At 32.0% G+C, this 21,993-nt stretch overlaps 2 protein-coding genes and 2 pseudogenes across 3 annotated transcripts in view; 2 read left to right on the forward strand and 2 right to left on the reverse strand.

The window, feature by feature from the left end:
• LOC149880822 (uncharacterized) overlaps positions 1-1,077 on the reverse strand; it is a 2,885-nt gene extending 1,808 nt beyond the window's left edge. The window contains exons 1-4 of the mRNA XM_090068769.1: positions 822-1,077; positions 641-734; positions 381-517; positions 175-308 (exon numbers count right to left, since the gene is read on the reverse strand). Of these exons, the coding sequence (XP_089924895.1) occupies positions 175-308; positions 381-517; positions 641-734; positions 822-1,020 (564 nt within the window). The 5' untranslated portion in view covers positions 1,021-1,077. The remainder of the gene's footprint in view (positions 1-174; positions 309-380; positions 518-640; positions 735-821) is intronic.
• Positions 1,078-1,391: 314 nt separating this feature from the next.
• Positions 1,392-10,682, reverse strand: LOC149880823 (uncharacterized; annotated as a pseudogene). The gene has a single exon (XR_016445827.1). The product of XR_016445827.1 is annotated as an uncharacterized LOC149880823 (transcript).
• Positions 10,683-10,717: 35 nt separating this feature from the next.
• Positions 10,718-15,917, forward strand: LOC149880824 (uncharacterized; annotated as a pseudogene).
• Positions 15,918-18,283: 2,366 nt separating this feature from the next.
• LOC145188674 (uncharacterized) lies at positions 18,284-21,005 on the forward strand. The gene has a single exon (XM_090068962.1). The coding sequence runs from the start codon at positions 18,388-18,390 to the stop codon at positions 19,327-19,329; it is 942 nt and encodes a 313-aa protein (XP_089925088.1). The 5' UTR covers positions 18,284-18,387; the 3' UTR covers positions 19,330-21,005.
• Positions 21,006-21,993: the final 988 nt, after the last annotated feature.

Raw genomic sequence — 21,993 nt, forward strand, 5'->3', positions numbered from 1 at the left:
ATATATATATATATATATATAAAACTTTTTGTTACAGTAACATTTATAACAAAATATTATCTTCAGCTTTGATTTATGGAAATGAAAATAAAACAACTATTTTAAAAACAGTATATAAACAGGATAGACATTTGCTTATATTTGTATCAAAAGCAATATTTACACTTTTTGTACCAATTCACTTGATGACAATTTCAGTTTGCTTGTAACTTCATTGTTTGCTTTCGAGAAGTCAATGGTATTTTCAACTACTGGAAAGTTAGTTGCCTCTTTGCTTAAACATGGAGTTGATATTGGTTTCAGAATTTCTATAATTTATTAAGGAAATGAATGTTTATTTTATCACAATATTGTTTTTAATTTTAATGAAAATAGTTAACCTGATATTTTTGGAATCAAGTTCATTCTACTTTGGTTATCAGAACTCATTAAATGATGTCTTTTAAATTCTTTTAGTTCCTTGTCACTAACTTCCACATCATCATCACTATCACAAAATGCCATTGTCATCTTTCTCCTTTAATATATATTTCTAAATAAACTTTAATTGCATCCTATGGATAATTTATAATTTTACAGGACTAGACAAGAAAGTGAAAACTTTTCTTTTTTTAGAAAAACATATTTTAGGGAGCTTTACTTATGCTTTGTTCTTCTCTTCTCTTCTGTGTCAGTTTCAATGTTTGAAGTGTCTGCTGCCTTTTCCAAGTGTGTTCGAGCTTCTTCATAGAAATCTATACACAGATATACTCTCAACATACAGTACACAATATTAAGGTCTAGCTCAAATATTTTACCTGGTGGTAATAGTTAATTCCAACCTGTGGTGTATAAAACCCTAGCAGGATATATCTGCCAATCAGAGGTTGGTGCCTGCAAACTAGTGACAGCCTTTCGAATTGCAGAGGAACTTTTAAATGGGGGCCAGAAGCATTTCCCATCATTTTTCATCCAACCTTTGGCTATCACTTCCACTTCTTTAATATTTCCGTTTGTAAATTCAACAATGGCAAATGACATTTCAATAGTCTTCTATTTGATGCCATTTGATTCCAAACAAAGTTATATAAGAAAAAAGTTATGCAAAATATACAATAAGAAACACTACACTAAAGACTAGCTACAACAATTTCATTAAGAACTTTATATCTTCAGATAGCAGATTATATATATATATATATATATATATATATATATATATATATATATATATATATATATATATATATATATAAAATATATATATATATATAAAAAATATATATCTGGTATCAATCTGAAGAAAAATACTGTTCAACATATATATATATATATATAAAATATATATCTGGTATCAATCCGAAGAAAAATACTGTTCAACATATATATATATATAAAATATATATCTGGTATCAATCTGAAGAAAAATACTGTTCAACTATATATAATGTAGACATTTACAACAGAAGCAAAGATTGTTTCAGCAATAAAAAAAAAATGTCTGTTTTTAATACAAGCAATTATTGATCACAGGCAATATCACAATGTCTCAGCACAAAAAAAGCATAACCACCTTTTTGAATAGGTATCATCAAGCCTTTATTAAAAAGTTCATTTTTATTTACATGTATTGTTTTTAAGTTGGTTAATGAATCTTCATAACAAACATCTAAATCTGATGTCTCAAAATAATCTTGGAAAAATTTTCTAATTGAACAAGGATTTAGTGCTTTACATTTTACAAGATCTACCAAAACCTCCTCTACTAAAACAAACCCCTTGTCTTGAATAAAATAGACTCTGTCTCGCACATTTGATTTAATCTTGTCATTTGCCATTCTGAAAGGAACTTCTTTACCATTCCTTTCTTTAAGAAAAATATCTAACTTTTTTCTCTTATCCAGTTGTTTAACTATCTGGGTAACTGTCTGATGTGATTTTTGTACCATTCTTTTCATTTGACCTAAAAAGCTTTCAAATGGGAAAGATGATAGATGATTAAGACTCTCCCCAAAGTTAACACAGTCATCAGCTAAATGAATCATGCTATGAACATTGTATGTCACAAAGATTTCCCCATACAAAACTTGCACTTCTCTAACAAACCAACTAAGTAATTGTTTAGCGTAGGCCACTAATACTTTATTTTGCACCATTCTATCAGAAAGCAGTATGTGCATAGAAATTGAGAGGGAAATGAATAAGTCATAATTACTTTTATTTACTTTTCCTTTTAACACAACAGGTCCAGCATAGAGAAGAAAGAATCGAAACTCTGTTGCTTTCCATTTATCAAGTTCATTTAAAGACCGTGGTCTACGCTGAAAATTGGATGGTGTATAACTTCGTATATTTATCAGTTCATTTGAAATATTGTCTTTAACAGATTGACTTATTCTAATGCATCTAGGGCCTTTACACCAGTTCATTATAAGTTTTTTAACCACCCCAAGACATATAAGGTGCATATAGTCTAGTGGGAATCCAGTTATCATTGGGAAATTTAACTGTACAAGTGGAGAAAGATTCTCAAGTTGGTGACCTTTGTATAAATTATTTTTAAAATCCACATCAGTACGAAGAGAAGCAGTTGTTTCCAATAATCTTACACCATGCTTTTGTGTGCCAACTACCGTGCATCTTTCGCAGCTATGGTAGCCACTATGCCCTATAATGCATTTTACAAATGCTCTTGCAGGTGCATCACAAATAAAAGCTTTAATAGTCACGTACAGCTGTTTATATCCATTACTTTGCAAGTCTTTCATTTCAAGAATAAAATCACTAAGGTAATCATCTAAACATGTTGGTTTTCCCTGACCATACCAAATTGCAACAGCATATGGTCCTTTCCTATTAATTGTAATTAATATAGGCCAAATTGAAGTCTTTTTACTATTGTATATAGGTGCACCATCAATATTTACAATTATATCAAGCTTTTCTGCAATTTTAACTGATAGACATAAAATACTCAATAGCATTCTTAACACCAAGTTATACATAATCACCTCCACTAACACAAACTACATCAACTTTTTGAAGAGACTTTTGTAATGTCTGTCTGCATCTTGGTAGAAATGGAGGAAATTTGCTTAAGTGATTTAAAAGAGCATTTAAAGCATCATCTTTTATGTGGTATTTTAATGACCACTCATATAAAAAATCTTTTGTTGAAGTTTGAGGATCAATATATCTGTACAAACTATCTGTATCTGCAATATCATCAGCATCACTATAACTTGATTCCGATTTACTTAAGTAATCTTCAATTTCACTTTTTGAAGAGGTGATTGAAGATATTTCTTTATCACTGCTCACATCTTCAGATACATCAGAAATATTTTTATTGGTTGAAGATAGAGGCTCACAGTTCTCTTGTCCAATATCACACTCTTCAAGATAATATTTAATTCTTTTTTCTGAATCTCTTTTCTCTTTCATATAACCTCTCATGTATAGGCTTCTGTCACGTTTTGGCATTTTTATCTTATTTTCCACTAACCTTGAAAGAGTAACTTAAAAGAAATCTACAGATGAATGATTTTTATAGCTGGTATTATATATCCATTTATTTTTCTTTTTCAATTGGTCAATATATTTGAATTGTTTGTTAAAGCTAATTTAAATGGTGCAGTAGAGAAATGAAAGAGTGGATGAAAGTATGTTTTTATCTGCATTCATCTAACTTTTTAAACATGTTTGGAAAATCAAATTAGGAATTTAGCGTTTGAACACTTTATAAATATAACTCATACAACAAAAAAATTATCTAAATGTGCTTGTGACTGCAAGTGCTTAAAACATATATTTTTCATAAAACAAAAGCTTACATTGATATTTTATCATACCATATTTTTAAACATAACTTTTAAATTTGTCCTTAAGGACAATAGCAATTGCTTACATATTTTGCCATCAACATTTAAAACACTGAAAAAAATCCAATAAAATTTTCTAAAGGGTAGCTTTGTATACAAAGCTTAAACTTAAAGAGATGGACGACTTACTATAGTAAGTTGTCCATTTGTTTAAGTAAACGGCACCTAGATTTAAGACGCAACAAAATTTTTCTTTTTCAAGACCTCAACTGTAAATCAATGAACGGAAAGTGTTTATAAGTAAACATTGATTTGTTGTTGATAAAATTGCCGTTGAATAAACATCCGTTTACAGTTGATCTCTGTTGATCGCGAATATAAACACAAAGTCTACGTTGATCAACATCCAATCAACGCTTCATTTTTTTGAGGGAATGGATTGCTGCAAGAAGATTATTTAACGAACGGTTACATGCTGAAATCCAAGGTCATGTTTCAGAAGATAATCCTTTCTATAATGTTGGAATGGAAGAAGCTCCTGCACTTATGACTTCCCATTCTGGTCCAACTCCCAGAGCTTGTTGGTGCGGATGTGCAGGAAATTTGGAGAGCAAATAAATACAAATTTCCTCTCCTTGCTCAAGCTGCTAAAAAATGCCTATATGCACCTGCTACCTCAGCATCTTCAGAAAGACCCTTTAGTGCCGGTGGTGGATTTGTCTCTTATAAAATAACAAAACTGCAGCCTGAACAAGTTGAAAAATTGTCGTACATTCAGCAAAACTACCCTAAGGTCCAGATCAAAATATGTCTTCTAACCAGTCAGAATGAAAAAGAAAAATTGTTTGAAGAGGCTTCTACCAATGACTCTCAGAATTCAGCTGCTTCAAGTCAGCGATCTCCCACTTTAACTCCTACATCAGCAATTGAAATTGATGACTAACTTAAATTTGTTAAATGCCTTAGTGACGTAATTGATCTATTTCACTGCTTAGAGTTTATAAAATTTTCCATATAGTGATTTTGTGATTTCAATAAACCTTGTCTTTGAGATTAAATTTTAATCTTTTTCTTATATTAAGTCACAAGCACTAATCTTAACATGTTTATCATGTCAAGTCAACAATTTATCAATTAAAACATTGTTATTTTTTCGTAAAAAGAAGTTTCGATACGCAGACCCTTAGTAATAATCCCAGCTAAACCAAATTTGTGTGATGTTTTAAACGTGAATGAACTTTCATAACGAATTGGTTACATTCCTTAATAATCAAAGATTTCCGTTAACAACGGCTTTAAAGGTTGGTGATAGGTTTAACTCTTTAAAAGAGTTAGAGGAGGCCATTAAGAACTATGAAGTAATATATAGCGTGTTTCTTTATATAAAGGAGAAAGTAGATCCATTGCATCTGCATCAAATAAAGGCATTAAGCGAACCTTAAACGACGATTTGCTGTTTTAAAGCATGCGTTATGCATGTTACCATGAAGAGAAAAATTTTAAAAGTCGATCAAAAGGAGAGCGTCCAAATCAAAGGTATATGTTATTTAAAAAAATCTTAAGTGCAAGTATAATACAGGGTGCGTAAAAAGTTCCCGCACTCCTCTGGCAACAACGTTATTTCCCTTATTTTAAAGCATACCATTTATTTTTCTGCATTATTTATGCTCTTCTCTAATCTTTGAATATGTTTTATTATTGAAGTTTTTAGGTTCCATGACGAAATCAAGAGATTTGCAGCCGGCAATCGAGAGGCTAGCTAAAGAGAAAAAGAAAGCATTGGAGATCGCTCGTCTTCTGTACGTTCCGCGGCGTACGGTTTACGATTGCTTGAAGCGACTTGAAGAAACTGGTTCCATGATGATCGTCGACGTTCAGGAAGACCAAAAACTGCAACTTCGGGTAAAATCGTCAAAAAATCCGCGACAAGATTCGGTACAACCCAAAACGATCGGTGAGACAAATGGCCAAGGATGAAGGGATTTCGGAAGGTTCAGTTCGGCAAATCGTTCACATAAAGCTCGGAAAATACTCGTACAAAATTCAACAAGCTCACGGACTTACAGATCGGATGAAAGCCACTCGTTTGGCCCGTTGCAAGGAGCTTCTCAAGGGATTCAAGAAACCAGCGGACGCCTCGACGATCCTCTTCACGGACGAGTGTCTCTTCACTGTCGAACAGTTCGAGAACCATCAGAATGACAGGATAATCGCTGGAAACGTTCAAGAAGCACACCAAAAAGGTCGTTTTGCTTCAAAGACAGCTCACCCCCAAGCAGTGATGGTTTTCGGAGCGATTACAGGAGACGGCAAGATGCCATTAGTTTTTGTCGATCAAGGAGTGAAAATCAGAGCTCAAAATTACCTGGATGATATTTTGACGACAGAGGTATTAACTTGGACCAATTCACACTTCGGACAGCAGTGTCAGACGTTTCAACAGGATTCCGCCCCAGCCCACAAAGCAACGGTCGTCCAGGATTGGTGCAAAGCCAATTTTCCGGGTTTCATCACATGAGAAGAGTGGCCTCCAAACAGCCTGAATCTTAATCCCCTCGACTATTCCATTTGGGGAATTATGAAGGCCAAGGTTGGAGCTGTTCGTCATCCAAATTTGAACTCTCTACGGTAAGCACTCGAAAAAGAATGGGCCACTCTTGACGATGATATGGTGTCCGCCGCGGTTGAAGCATTCCCCAAGCGCCTCAGGGCGTGTATCAAGGCGAAAGGAGGACTTTTTGAGATCTGACTTGTTTTTGTTGTTTAGTATGTTTTCAAGAATAAATGTTTAAACTTTAAACTGGCTAATGTTTAAACTTTAAACTGGCTAATGTTTAAACTTTAAACTTGCACATTATGTTTTTACGTCGTAAATACCGAGTGCGGAAACTTTTTACGCACCCTGTATATACTATCTTACATATGTTAAAGCAATCAGATAATAGAATGTGGACAGGTTCAAAAATGAAGCTTAAATTTGAAAAAATAATTTAATTCTGCTAAATATTTAATTGTTTTTTTTTGTTTTTTTTTTATTTATTTTTATTTATTATTTTTATTTTTTTAACCTATGCAAAAAGTATTGAAGCTGCATTTTGATTCGGTAATTTTATTTTTAAAACTGAGCAATAAATGAAATAAATCATTTATTTTGTGTTTTCCTTTAAAATTATATGCAAAAAAAAATGTTTGCAACCAGCTTTCTGTTTTTTGGCTCGATTGCGTGATAGCAAGGCCTGGGGTATAGATGGCCTTGAATTTTACTTACAAAGCAATTTTTGGTAGAGGCATGCTAAGTTAAAATATTTTTTTGATGTTTATTTTTGAAAAACAAGAAATCACGAAGAGTAAAAAGTAATAGTGCTTTAAAACTGTGTTCTGCGATAATGTGAACTTTTTAGGTGTATTTTGTAAGTCTTTAGTCTATAAAAAGTTTTTAATTACTGTGTTTATTAGTGCTTAAATTCAGAGTATAAACTGTTACATTTATAATTTGTGTTCTGTATTTCTTTTTTAAAGTTCAGAATTCATCTATTTATATTTTTTTCATCAACCTTTAGATTTTCTGTTCAATGTATCCAGATTTTAACATGAAAGGATCATGAATTTGCTTTTGGAAACCATTAAAAAAATCCACATATTTAAGAAGTACCTATAATTGAATTGGAGTTTGAAAATACTCTAACAAACTTCATAATTTTTTTTTTTTACAAGAGATGATGAATTTAAATCCTAATTCCTTCTGTCCTTATTTTTTCAGTTTTGTTGCGGTGTTTGCTGAAAGGAGGACCTAATGATGTTACAGTTGTTACACCTGCTGATACTGTAAATCTTAATTTAGGTGCTAAGGATCTTCCGTCATCTCTAATTAATGAGATAGTAATTTTTGAAATTCTAAAGCCATTTCTTACAGCACAAGCGTGGAAGATTTTAAGAGCTTCTATTTTATAACGCAAAAAAAAAAGAAAACCTGGAACTGTCCAATTTGTATTCTCAACGCCCCTACAGAATCAATTGAGTGTAGCAGTTGCCTTGAATGGCATCACTTTAATTGTGTCAAGGTAACATCTATGATAAATAAAAATTGGTACTGTGGCACATGCCTGCTGAATCCTGAATCTTGAAATTTATTGGTACTGAAACTAGGTTATTGTTAAATTCAACAATAAACTTCATTTCTTAACATGTTTATTATTAACACTAACTGTAATATTAAAAACAGTTTTTAAAACTTATGTATATTTATAATTACTATTTATAAAATATCTACGGAATAATTAATACCTTTTCAATGTAGTTGTTTTATCTCAATAAGGTTTAAGTAGTTTTAGTAGTTAGTTTAGGCTTTTGGTAGAGGCCTAATGGGCAAATTTTGAATATAATATGCAGGGTGCAATGAATGAAGGACTTTAGACTTCTGGAATGCGCTTAAGTCGTGGTAAAGTCTTGCTAAGTCAATGCATGCTTAAAAAAGTATAATAATATAGTTCAGAGAGCCGGATTCGTTGAACCTCATTGCTACGTCAAAATGTATTTTTTTCAATAAGCTTTCCTCGTAATAGTAGCAAAACTTAGCAGTTGATCGAATTTGCATAAAGTAATAAAATATATCAGCAATATAGTATACATATGCTGACTATTCACTAAGATTTTTTTAAAAATGAATCCAAAAATACTTTCACAAATATTATCGAAAGTTTGACAATAGTAAGACTGAAAACTTTGTTTTCTTTGACGAAAGAAAATATTATTGCAGCCCTTAAGAAATTTATTTTTGCTATAACTAATTTTTTATAATAAGTAATTTAATAAAGAAATTACAAATATTATTTTCAGGATATACTCCTACTCAGTCGATGTAGCAGCACTCCGTTATATGTTCTCCCTGAATCAGTCGATCTATGTACTAAAGCTTCCATCCCTATCCTAATCTCCACGCTTTATTCCTTCATTTTTACCCGTTGTTAATTTTGCATTACAGCAATCTGTATTTCGGCATTTCACCCGTGACCGTTACAGTACTATAAAACTGGAAATTGTTTTATGGCTTCAGTATTTAGATGTATATGAATATATTATTTGTATACAGTATATATCCATCCATCGCCAAATGTTTTTCTTAATTCTCGTTAAATTGGCCTAAGTTTATTTTATAAGTAATATTACAATCATTAAGATGCTCTAAGAAGTCCTAATGATCTTTTCACAGACCACCGCCCCATACAGAAGAGAATTTAATAGATTAGCTCTCCATTTCCAACCTTATCGAAAGAGTTTTTGTGCCAAGCCATGAAGCGAACCCAAGGCTTTGTGGTCGCAGTCCAAATGCTTGACCTCTATGCTATTGTTGCCTACTACGCTACGTTCATTGCTAAAATTCAGATCAGAAAGTTTGAACTTAATCTAATGTTTTTTTTATTAGTAATTCACCAAAATTTTTCTATATGTCCAAAAGTTTCGAATAACCTTTATCTTTATTTTGCTAGGAACAGGCCTAAACATTTCTACTGCGCCCTAATGTTTGGACGTATCTTAAACATTTTCTGTTTGTATTACGTCTAATCCTTCCTACCGCCTCCGAAAGTTTGCACATCTTCGACTTTTTTTGTTAGGAATACATTTAGATATATCCGTAGCCACTGCGGATTATTTATGTACTTTCAACTTCAGATTAGACCACTTTTCATTGATTTACATAACATATATGAGCATATTTTGTTTGTTGATAACGCATTTATGATTGTACAGGGTTTAAATAATAAGTTAGATTTGCCCTAGTGAGAATTAGAAGAGGACAATCATTAACTCAGCCAATATGGTGAAAAAATATTACAATTTTGACAAACAGCTTTGACAAATTAGTGTGAATACTTATATTAGAATTAAGTGTAAAGCAAATGTAAAAAAATAATAATACAATATCTATTACATATCCCTTTTCTTTAAGCTACTTTTAAATCACCATAATGTAAGTCTTCTATTTGCATGTTCATATTATACTTAAATATTTCATTGAGAAAGTCACAAGTTCTTCATCCTTTAAGTCGGAAAATCAAGTGATCGAAGTTCGCGATTGGAAGGCATAATGAATTAGGGGAAAATAAACTTTGTGCTAGTGCTTTTTTCTGCATAAATATTGCATTTATTAGTTTATTTTTAGCATTACGGAATCTATTTATGAGTATTTTGAAAATCTAGATACAACGTCTAAAGAAAGATATAACGAAAAGTTGACATTACTTGGTAGCACTTTTTAAATAATCTGAAGTTACATTTTTTTTAAAGCATTTTCTATTAATTTTTAAAAGATTATGAACAATAAGGGAATATATTTGATAATATTAAGCATAATTAGTATTTTATCTTTTACAACTTATAATCATAATTAATAATCATGTATGTTATATATGACTTGTACTAAATCATACATAACTTATTTGATTTTGTCAAATTATTGTTAAAAGGTTAATTAACGGTTTAATAAAAGCAAAGTTCTTTAAACTATAAGTTCTGAATAAACATTTACTTTACTTTTTTTTAACTAAATATTTAATATTATAATAGAGTATTCAAGCCTAATTTTTTTTATAAGATTTAGTGTTTAATATTTTATAAATCTTATAAGAAAAATTTAAAAAAACCTTTTATTTTTCAAAGCATGCTTGACTACTTGATTTTACTGTTTACTCTTACTGTTTTTTCAGGTTTAAGTCAATATCCTTACAAGTTTCCAGCAGACAATTGGATTGACAACCCTAATGAATGACCAAAACTGCTTTATCATCATTTTTATCACTACCTTATCAAGACTCCGTGTAAGTTGGTCTTAACATTTAAAGTTTGATCGATTCTTAAGGTTTCATGATTTTATGTGGTTTTTTATTTTTTATATCATGGGCGTTTATTCCCCAGAGGCGATGGAAAATTTTAAATCACTGGATGCCTAGAAATTTTTTTATTTTAGGCTGGGTTAGAACAACTGATCATTTCAAATAAGAAAGTGGTGTGTATGTTATGCGTGCTGATGTGAGACCATCTAATTGGACTACTGATGAATCTCACAAGCCATGGCTAGCTCTTAAATAAGATGGAACTGTCTTGGCAGGTCATTGCAATTGTATGGCTGGGTAAGTAGTTCATAATTTATACAAGGGCGGATCTAGGGGGTATCCTATAATGTCCAGAATTCACCCATAATATTTTAACGAATTCTGAATAAATCCGTTTCGTTATGAAAAACTCTAAATTTAAGTTTATAGTGTAATAATATTTATAAATGAGTTGGATGACCTTAGGCCATAGGACATTTAACAGAAGGAGTAAAAAGTCCTATGGCTTACCTTCTGGTTGGTGCACTTCGTTAAATAAATCAGACAAATAATAAATGTCTGGTTTATCAACAGAATATCAAAGGCAACAATTTATTCATTTTTTTTAGATGGATATTTTAGAGTTATGTCAAGTAAGTAATAATAAAACAGTGATGCCGCTTTGATGACGAATTGCCATTTATTGTCGGCAACAGTCCGCCGCCTCCCTTTATCCTCTTCCCCCCACCCGCAGGCTAAAGGATTTTGCAAACAAATAATCATAACCCATAAAAAATACTGCATCCGGCCCTGTTCTATATATTTTAGTTAACACATACTTACACACACACACAGACACACACACATACATATACATACACAAACACATATATAATACTTCTGATATTTCAAAATTTTTAAAGTCTAAGTGAAACAAGCTCTCATGTTGGGGCTGTGTTATATAGTAATGAAGCTGCAGTACACATTGGTTTAACATCATCCACTCCAACTGAGTTAACATGTATATGGAATCAAACATTTGTAAGAAATTTCACAGGTTGTCCTGTTGCCAAAATTAACATTTATTCAGATGCAGCAAAACAAAAGTTAAACAAAGTTTTATTGCCAACATTAAATAGTAATATTCCAACATATAATTCTAAATTGAACTTTTTGAAAGAAATTGAATCTGTGCAACCAAAAAGTGTTGGCTTGAGTTTTTTTAGCAATTTTAATAGAAAATTTATTTGCAAAGAAGTAAAACTGTCAGGGCTGTGGAGTCGGAGTCGGAGTCTTGGAGTCGGAGCTCATTTTGGCTGGAGTCGGAGTCGGAAAAATTGTACCGACTCCGACTCCGGTTTAAAGAAAATCTTTCAAAGTTTCATAATTTTCATAAGGATTTTATAGATGCTACAAAACTACAAGTCCTAAGATGGTCTGAAAGCTGTAGGATATCCAGACACAATGGGAATTGTAGTTTGCAACAACTGGAGGACAAGGAGTCTGACATGTTATTTTAAGGCCTTTAAAACAGTGATAAGCAATAGGGTATTTTGCTGCTTATTACTGAGACTCATATATCACCTCCCTTGCGCTCTCCTCTACCTTCCCTTAAACTATATAACTTCATAATCCCCTAACTCCCGATTTAAATTGTCTGGCACTGTGCTACATATTCTTAGTAGAAAGCTTGGCGTGCCACCACCAAGCACCAAAGAGTTGCTCCACAAACAGAAAGACTGTAAGTATTCAATTAACTTTGTTTCTCTGGAGAGAGAGAATATTAGAAAATTAGTGATTGAAGAAACTGTTAAAGAAAAACAAGAACTTAATGAATGTCTCAAGGGACGCTTTGTGTTTCTTAACAGAGCGAACTATTTTGCAAACAATGTTTAATTCTTTTTTGAAAAAAAATGAAGCAGTTAAAAAGACATTGACAGTAAAAGACGCCAAAATTAATCACACCAGCGAATTTCTCCAGGTCTTAGTAGAAAAGATTCTTAAAGAATATGGACTTAAAGAAGAACTAGTTCTTTCATGTTTGAAATATTGTCCAACTGACAATATTTCAAACATGATTTTGACAAATTCATAATGTTATTGGCGACTGCATAAGAGTTTATTGCATAACAAGAGTTCAGAAAAGTTGTTTGTTCAGAAATTGTTTTCTTATAAATATCGTTTAAAGCACTAAGTGGTTGGATTATTTGTATCATAGTGATGAAATAGCCAATGTTAATATTTTACTACAGTTATTTGTAGTTACAAACAAATAACTGTAGTAAAACAAACATCTATTTGTTGTTACAAATTGGTTACTTATGAAGGAGTCGGAGTCGGAAGTCGGGAGTCGGAGTCGGTCCATGATAAAATCAAGGAGTCGGAACAGCAGCTTACCGACTCCACAGCCCTGAAAACTGTAGACACTACTACCATCGTGAAGACACTTGTATAGTGCTGATACCAATTTAATGTTAGAAGAAAACCATGAAGTGTAAACTACCCAGGTGACTCTTAGTCAAGCGGATGTTGTTTACATTGAGGAAGCAACAAGAACACAATATTATTATTCAACGTGGTTTGACCAACGAACAGGGAGAATAACTGGATCTGTAATTGGTCAAGCATACCATGCATCATTTGAAAACTCTAATGCCAATTTAGTGAAGAGAGTGAAGTTAGAACTCCAGCTATAATGTGGGGTAAGAAAACATGAAAAAGAAGTCATTGAATTCTTCAGAAATATCTGCTCTGGATACCCTTGTCAAGAAAAAGTACAGAATTATATTATTCCCATTCATGAAGATTTTCAACTGGAATCTATAGGTTTTTGTGAGTTCAAAAACAAACCTTGGTATGGAGCTTCACTAGATGGTGAAATGTTTTGCTTTTGCTGTGGCTATAGTTTACTTGAGGTAAAGTGTCCTCATACCCTACAGGATAAGTCACTTTACGAAAAAATCGAAGGTGGTAAGTTTTACTTTGGAAGAGAGGAAAATGGTTACTTTCTAAGAAAGAGTAATAATTATTACTTTCAAGATGAACATAAAACATTGTTTTGTCATTTTCTGGTATGGACAACTGAATGTGTAATTCTTAATGTTGAAAAGGATGACTCTCTCCTCTCCTTAACATTATTTATGAAAAATGTGATTCTTTTTGGAAAAAAAAAATTTTTGGCCCGTATTGATTACTAGGAATCTAGAAAGTTGCATACCGTCGGCTCCGGAAAGCCATACCCCTAACGAAGTTGAAAAAGTGACAAACTGTATTGAAAATTATGAGTTTCCTGGAGAATTAGACTATGGTTGGGTGCGGTAAATGTCATAACTAGTATCACCCGATTTGTATTGGTTTGAAACGACTGCCGAAGGGTGAAACATGGTACTGCAAACAATTCATAAACTTGAATAGACAAAAAAGTAACAATATCATTTTAAATTTGTCTCAGTTTAAGAGAAAAAATATTATTTTTACCAATGATATTTACCCATTGACGAAAAATCTTTTCCAAAAACGAAAAAAATACAATATTTTAATATTCCTAATATCATAAATGCAGGCCCTATCAGAGGGGGAGCCACATGGGCCATATGGCTTGTTGTGACTTAGTGTGATAAGTTATGACTTAGTGTTCTGCTTTTTAGTAGCTTCATTTTTTCTTATATTTTTTAGTTGTACTTCATCAAACAAGATTAAATCAATTTGTTTTGAACTGTTTCTTATCATTTTGTATAAAATTGATATATTGCGCTTTTATACATTGCCTTTTGTACGTTACATTTTGTAACTTTGAGAATAGTAATACTTATTTGTTCTCGTAAATATTTTTTAATTTTTAAACATAATTCGTTTTATAAATTTGTATAAGCTCGATTGATGTACAAATTTATTATATTTTCAAATTTCAATATTATTTCCAGACACTATAACTAAAATGAAGAGAAAACTTGATAGTGGTGCAAGTAAAAGGCGGCGGAGAAAAGAATTGGCCGAAGAAGCATGCACCAACTCAAAGAAAATATATTCGTTTTTAAAAAAATCACAAAACATAATTTAAATTGAACAAGCAAACCAAGCTCAAAGTGTGAGTGACAATGGCAACATTGAAAATATAGTTGCTCCAATTGCAGAAGACCCAACTTTGGACCAACAACTAGCAGGAAATTTAAATATTATAAACCAGGAACGGGTTGAAACCAAAATCTCATTACGGAAAAATGCAGGTAAAATTAAAATTCGAGATATGGAAACAGAGATAACTGATCCGATTCATCAAGGTAATCCGTTCAATTTTATTGACATTGGGATTATCAACAAGAACAATTTTTGTCAAATGAACTCTTTTCTTAAGATTAATTGCTTTGAAATTCCAAATAATATCGTTAAAGACTCTAATCATCATGCATTTCCTTATCGTTTCTTAAACAAAACTCTTGCAAATAGAGAAACATGCAAAAGAGACTGGTTGTGCTGGAGTGTTGAAAAACAAACTTTGTATTGTGCACCATGTTTCCTTTTGAACAAAAATGCTGCAAATGTGTCATTTATCTATAGTTCTGCCGGATGGGGTATCAGTAGAGGTTGGAGAAGATTGAAAGATCGTATTCCGTCGCACAATAGTTCAATTTACCATAAAGAAAACTATGTTGTATGGAAATCTGCTAGTAGAGCAGCATTATATGAAACTTCAGTGGATAATTTACTTTAATCAGAACTCAAGACTGACACTGAATATTGGAAAAAATTATTCCAACATATTTTAGATGTTATTATTTTTCTTTCTGAACGTGGATTAGCACTTTTTGGTTCTAACCAACAAATAGGTGATCGAGCGAATGGAAACTTTTTGGGTATTATTGAGCTTCTTAGCAAATATGACCCACTTTTAGCTGAGCATGTTAAACATGTTCGAGAGTCACAACAGAGTAAGCAGCGAATGCAAGGTCATTATCTTTTAACACGAATTCAGAACGAATTTATTGATATTTGTGGTTCACATGTTCAAACAGCAATCCTCCACGATATTGTGAAAGCAAAATGTTTTTCAATAATAGTTGATGCTACTCCAGATTGTTCGTAAAAGGAGCAAACTACTCTGGTTATTTGTTATGTTAAAATTTTAGATAATTCAAACTTTTCAGTTGAAGAAAGATTTATTTTATTTGACAATTGGAAAAAAACTGGAAGAGAAATCGCTGCTCGAACACTAGAAATATTGAAAACTTTGAAGCTGGATTTCGAAGCCTGCATTGGTCAAGCTTACGACAACGGTGCTAATATGGCTGGAAAGTATAACGGGATGTAAGCGGTTTTGATACAACAAAATCCAAACTGTTTGTTTTCTAGCTGCGGAAATCACTCATTAAATTTAGTTGGTGTCGATTGCGCTGAAACATGAAAAGAAGCAGTAACGTATTTTGGAACAACTCAGCAAATGTACAATTTATTCAGTAGCAGTCCTCAAAGGTGGGAAATTTTAAAACAACATCTTCCTGTTTCGTTGCATGGAATGTCCAAAACAAGATGGTCAGCACGGATTGATGGTGTTAAACCAGTTGCACAAGTGCTTCATATGAACTTGGGGTGCTACATTTAACAGCCCAGGCTAAAATGGAACTCAATGCTATTCAAAAGTATATTTCCAAATTTGATTGCATTTTGATGTCGCCTATCTGGATGAAGCTACTCACAATGATTCATCAGACAAACCTAATCATCGAGGCACGCCAAGCCACTCTTGATATTGAAAAGGATAACATTGAAAATCTATGTAATGACATTCAAAGGTTGCGTGAACAGTTTAATAAGATTTTAAATGAGTCAAAATTTGTTTCAAAAAATATTGGTGTTTCATGTGAGTTTTTAACTAATCGTCATTTTCCAAGTCAAGATGATGCTGAGTTGTATTTCAAAATCAATGTATATATTGTCATCATTGACTCAATTCAATCTGGCCTCACGCGACAATTTCAGTCATTACAAGAAATTTGTAAACTTTTTGAATTTCTCAAGCAGTTTTAACTAACAACTCTTTAACTACCAAAAGCGGCAGAAAATAAAAAATTATTTATACCATTAAGTTTACCGGTTAAATCTTCCGTAAAATTAGTGTAGTTTTGTAGAAATTCTGTAAAATGTTTTGTTTACGAAAGGTGCATTGTTGTAAACCCTAATTCTTATTTATAAGTTTTAATATTTTAATAACGATTATTAATAAGTGAAATTTTAATGTGAAAACTTTTTAAAAATGGGCAGTTCAGTTTACATAGTTAAAAAATATACTGTATTTAAAATTTTCTTTTTTTAGCAAAATAACATGACTATTATCTTTATGTAAAAAAGGTTGATGTCGCAAATGTAATAAAATAAGAAAAAACATTTGGTATTTTTTGTTAAAATAATATCATAAAGTTTCATAGTTATATGGACTTAGTTCAACTAAATAATAACAACTAACTTAAAATATTTTATTTCTTAAATTTTTTACAATTTAAAAACAGAACACAATTTTTACAGTTAATAGATATTTATAACCTCTTGCAAAGAGTAAACTTTTTTATTGAACGACATTTTTGAAAACGTATTAAAATAAAGCCGCAATATAAATCCAATATCATAAGAAAGTCTATGTAACGCTGCCGGAATATTCCGGCATGGTATTATTTTTATTTTCAAGCGCCGGAAATAGTCGGCACATTTTATTTAGCGGTAGTTAAAGGGTTAAAAATTTGAATGACGAAGATCTTGTATTGGCTGCTCAACATTTTCAGCACAAATATGACAAAGAAATCTCACAAGAACTTGAAAATGAGGTTTTATTTCTTAAAAGAATCTATGGTGCTAATTTTACACTAGACTGCAAACCAAAAAAATTGCTAGAAGAAATACTTGGTTTTGGTCTTTCAGGTGTCTTTCCGAACATTACAAATGCATTATGAATTTTTATCAGCTAGCCTGCATCGACGGCTTCGGGCGAACGCACATTTAATGTTTTAAAGCAGACAAAAAATTATCATCATTCAACTATGGGGCAGGAACGGTTGAATGGACTTGCTATGTTGAATATAAATTGCGATATTGCACGAAAACTAGATTTTTCAAATATAATTGCTGCATTTTCAGAACAAAAAGCAAGAAAAGCGGGCGCTACTGCAGTTTCTCCCTCCCCCCCCCCCCCTTTTTTTTAATTATTATTATTGATTATCATAGAGAATTTAATGCTGATTCGGAAAAATATAAAAACATGGACCTGAAAATCAACGGAAAGTACTCTAATTAAAAGTCAAAGTAGTAAAAAATCCCACTAAAAAATTTTTCAAGATTGTAAACGAAAATTAATTACCGTCACTTTGCGCAATAAATAGACCTGGTGTCTATCAGCATTATTATTATCAGCATTTTAAAATGTTACAATGAAATTGAATCAATTGAAAATTTCAAAGAAAGATCGAATTTAGAACGTGAGAATGTAGACAAATCGGTAAATAATGATCGTATCATACAATGATTAAGACGGCGTAAGGGTTGTATTTTTAAAATTTTAAATTTGAAAACCCTTTAAGAATTAAATTTTGAAAATTTTTCTATTAGGAAAAAATTCAGCAACAAAATTTCTTTATTTAAAAAAAATTTATTTAAAACTGCTAACTTCTTCTCTGAAAGTTGTTTTTTTTTTTTTTACATTTTCATATAACCCCCTTTTTATTATATATATTAAATACGCAAATTCCGACATAAAATTAACACTTTCAAAGAGTGATAAAGTACTAAGCAACATGGCCCTTCGAAGACCGATAATGAACGAATTTGATTCGCTTTCTCTAACAGAAATTGAAGCAAGATTTAAGTATAACTTAGAAGGTACTATTCGCTGGTGCAGAACTCATGGTTTACTGGCCGAAAGCATGAACTGTAGTGTATGTGGCGTTCCGTGCACACAGCAAGTAAAAAACAGCACGATCGATTTAGTAATTTGGAGATGTCCCGTTAAGCGCTGTAAAAGAACTCTTAGTATTAGGAAAGGCAGTTTCTTCGAGAAATCGCATTTACATTTATGGCAGGTTTTCGGCTTGATATACGTTTGGAGAAGAGGCGCAGGTAAAAGTAGAGGGTTCTCATTAAAGGATATCAGGCAAGAACTCAGCATTGAATCTGATCACACCATTGTTGATTGGAATCAATATTGCAGAGACATTTGCGTTGAATATTTCATCAATAACCCTGACCCAATAGGCGGGCCTGGGTGCATTGTTGAAATTGATGAATCCGTTTTTGGCAGAAGAAAGAATCACGTTGGTCGCATAATTCCGCAGCAGTGGATATTTGGTGGTTACGAACCTGCGACCAAGAAAGGTTTCTTTATTCCAGTGCAAAATCGCGATGCTGAAACATTGCATCCAATTATTCAACAGCGGATCCTTCTTGGCACTACTATCTGGAGCGATGTGTGGGCAGCTTATAATGGTTTGCAAGAGCCTTTATATCAACACGGCACAGTTAACCACTCCTACAACTTTGTAGATCCGCAGACCGGAGTGACCAAAAATCACGTTGAAGCTATGTGGTCTAGAGCTAAAGCCAAATTGAAATCTATGATGGGTTCAACTAATCGCGAGATGATTGGAGACTACCTATCAGAATTTATGTGGGCACAAAGATTTAACGAACATCGCTTTTATCATTTTTGGGACCAAGTTGAAACAACATATCTTGTGTGATCAGCATGATTCTTATTGTGTGCATAGAGAACATTACTTGCATTTACAATTTATGCTCTAGTAAAACAAAAAAACGGCTATTTTCATAGCCACAAGTTTGTTTGAGACATTTTTTCAAAGAACTTCGGTTAGGGAGGATGAAGTTGGACAGTTTTTAACATTTACCACTCTAATCAGGAAATTGCAAAGAAAATTAAAAGATCTCCAAAAGTGGTTAATAATTGCTTCAAGATTGGCGTTAATTATGAAGCTTATGAGAGAAGTGGTAGCATATGTAAAATTGATAATCGTACTAAACGAGTTATTGTACGTTGTGCAGCTGCTCAGCACATGACGCTGCTCAAATTCGTGCTGATTTACAATTACCTGTATCTGTTCAACGTGTGAGACAAATCTTACATGAAGATCAAAACACAGTTTGGAAAAAGCCAACAAGATAATGCTACTACCCATAATTCAAAGCTTACAAAATCTTGGTTTAGGGAAAAAAATATTCACGTAATGGAATGGCCCGCACGTAGTCCAGATCTTAACCCAATTAAAAATCTATGGGGATTACTTTCTAGAAAGGTTTATGAGAATGGTAAACAATTTGAAAGCACCTTGGAACTGAAAACTCGTATCAGAGAAGCTTGGAAAGAAATATCTACAGAAACTATCCGAAATCTTGTGAATAGTATGTCAAATCGCATATTTGAAGTCATTAAAAATTCAGGAAGCAATACTAAATACTAAATGAGCGTATGAACAAAATATTTTCTTTATTTTTTGTATATAACATTAATAAGGCTAGTTCAATTTTCACCACAAATTGAATACTTTGAATTTTTTTTCCATTTGTAATTAGTTAATGATACCAATTTACAAAACTTTATAGTTGTAGTAGAAGATAATAAGAAATAAAGTAGAGTTCATAATAGTTTCACTGCAATTTATGTTAAATTAGAACAAAAAATAAAGATGAGGCTAATGCTACTTTCTCCGCTGTATATAACTGTATAAATATCAGAAGCTCTTTTTATTCTTCTTTGACATCTTTGGATCCTCCCAGGTATATTAGGTAAATTTAATTGGAGATGAGGTGAATCTATATTATTGAATAATTTGATTTTAGAGATTTTAGATTGAAATCTTATATTTGTCCATGGAACTTTAGTAGGTATAGCATCAGGGTGTTTTTCAAAATTTTCTTTTGGACCTTTTGAAACAATTAAAGGAGCTTTAAATGTATTAAAATCCGTATTTATTTACCCGATGTAAAATGCAAAGAAACAAAGCTAGGATGATTTTGATTTAGGAGACCAATTTTTGTTGTGGTTTACTCTACCAAATTTATCAACTTTGGCTCGGTGAATAGAGCTCTTTTCTTAAACTTTCTTTTGCTGGAAAACAATTATATCTAAGTTCTGGATTTTTTAATTTATTTGTTTAACAACCAGGAACGCAATAGCTTTTTGGCATGGTTGTCTTTAGTGCTTTGTCAATTGTTTAGCTGTACTGCCTTACTTAGAATCTCAGTCAGTTTTCCCCCGAACCATAATGGTTGCTACTTCCGAGTTTTCGCGTGACGTCAAGGCGACTTGAAGGATAAACATCAGTAGCCAATCACTTTCACCAACCTTGTCTTTATTATGATCACATAATTGTCATTAAAGTAACGCTAACTTTTTCAAACTACTTTTATGTTAACGACTGTTTTCTAAAGATAGTTCTCTAGGGCTTCGGTAATATTTTTCGGGCTTTAAATGCGGGCTTTTAGCCGCTTTGTGCTTTGTTAAAATTAAAACTTAGTAATAGTATAAACCTTGAAAACTATTCCCACCACACATCAGAAAACTGAGCGATACATACTGATAGACCCTTATTTAAGTGTTTATAAAGCTTTCATCTGTACTTATTACATAACGATTCGTTTCTCTAAATTTATTTCTCCATACCACTTCAACCACATCAATTTATTACACAACATTTTTAATTTGTTTTTACGAGCTCTTAAACGTCCATTTCCTTTAACAGTGATTTTGAATTAAGAAGAGTCATCGGTTAATTTTTTTAGAAAAGTAATTCAAGAATGTTATATATTTAACGAAATTACTCGTTGGTTCAAAGAGTTATTATAGATGGAGTGAGAACGAAGTTAAATTATGTCATTTTTCACGGAACAGTCTTAGTTGTAACATAATTTTCAATGACTTTTCGCGTAATTATCATAACTTAAGGTTATCCAATCACATTCCACATTAAAAAGTATATATCCAAAGATATTTCTTTAAAAAAATGGGCGCTACTGCACTTTCGCACCCCCCTTTTTTTATTGCAGATTATGATAGAAAATTTCATGCTGATTCAGAAAAATATAAAAACATAGAGTTGAAAATCAACGGAAAGTGCTCTAATTCGAAGTCAAAGTTGTAAAAAATCTCACTAAAGATCCCTAATATTCGCCATTCTTTAAAAATCTTTTTTAAAACGCTTTCAGTTTTAACGAAAATTAATTACCGTTACATTGCGCAATAAGCAGACCTGGTTTCAATTAGCCTTAACATTATTATTTTAAAGTATTTTAACGAAAGTATTATAACGAAATGAAATTAATGGAAGATTTCAAATATAGGTTAAACGTAGAATGTGAGAATGTAGACAAATTGATGAATAATTATTATT

Source organism: Hydra viridissima, unplaced genomic scaffold, assembly GCF_058129835.1.
Source record: "Hydra viridissima isolate aposymbiotic clone 2 unplaced genomic scaffold, HvirCarnegie_v1 scaffold_12, whole genome shotgun sequence".
NCBI lineage: Eukaryota > Metazoa > Cnidaria > Hydrozoa > Anthoathecata > Hydridae > Hydra > Hydra viridissima.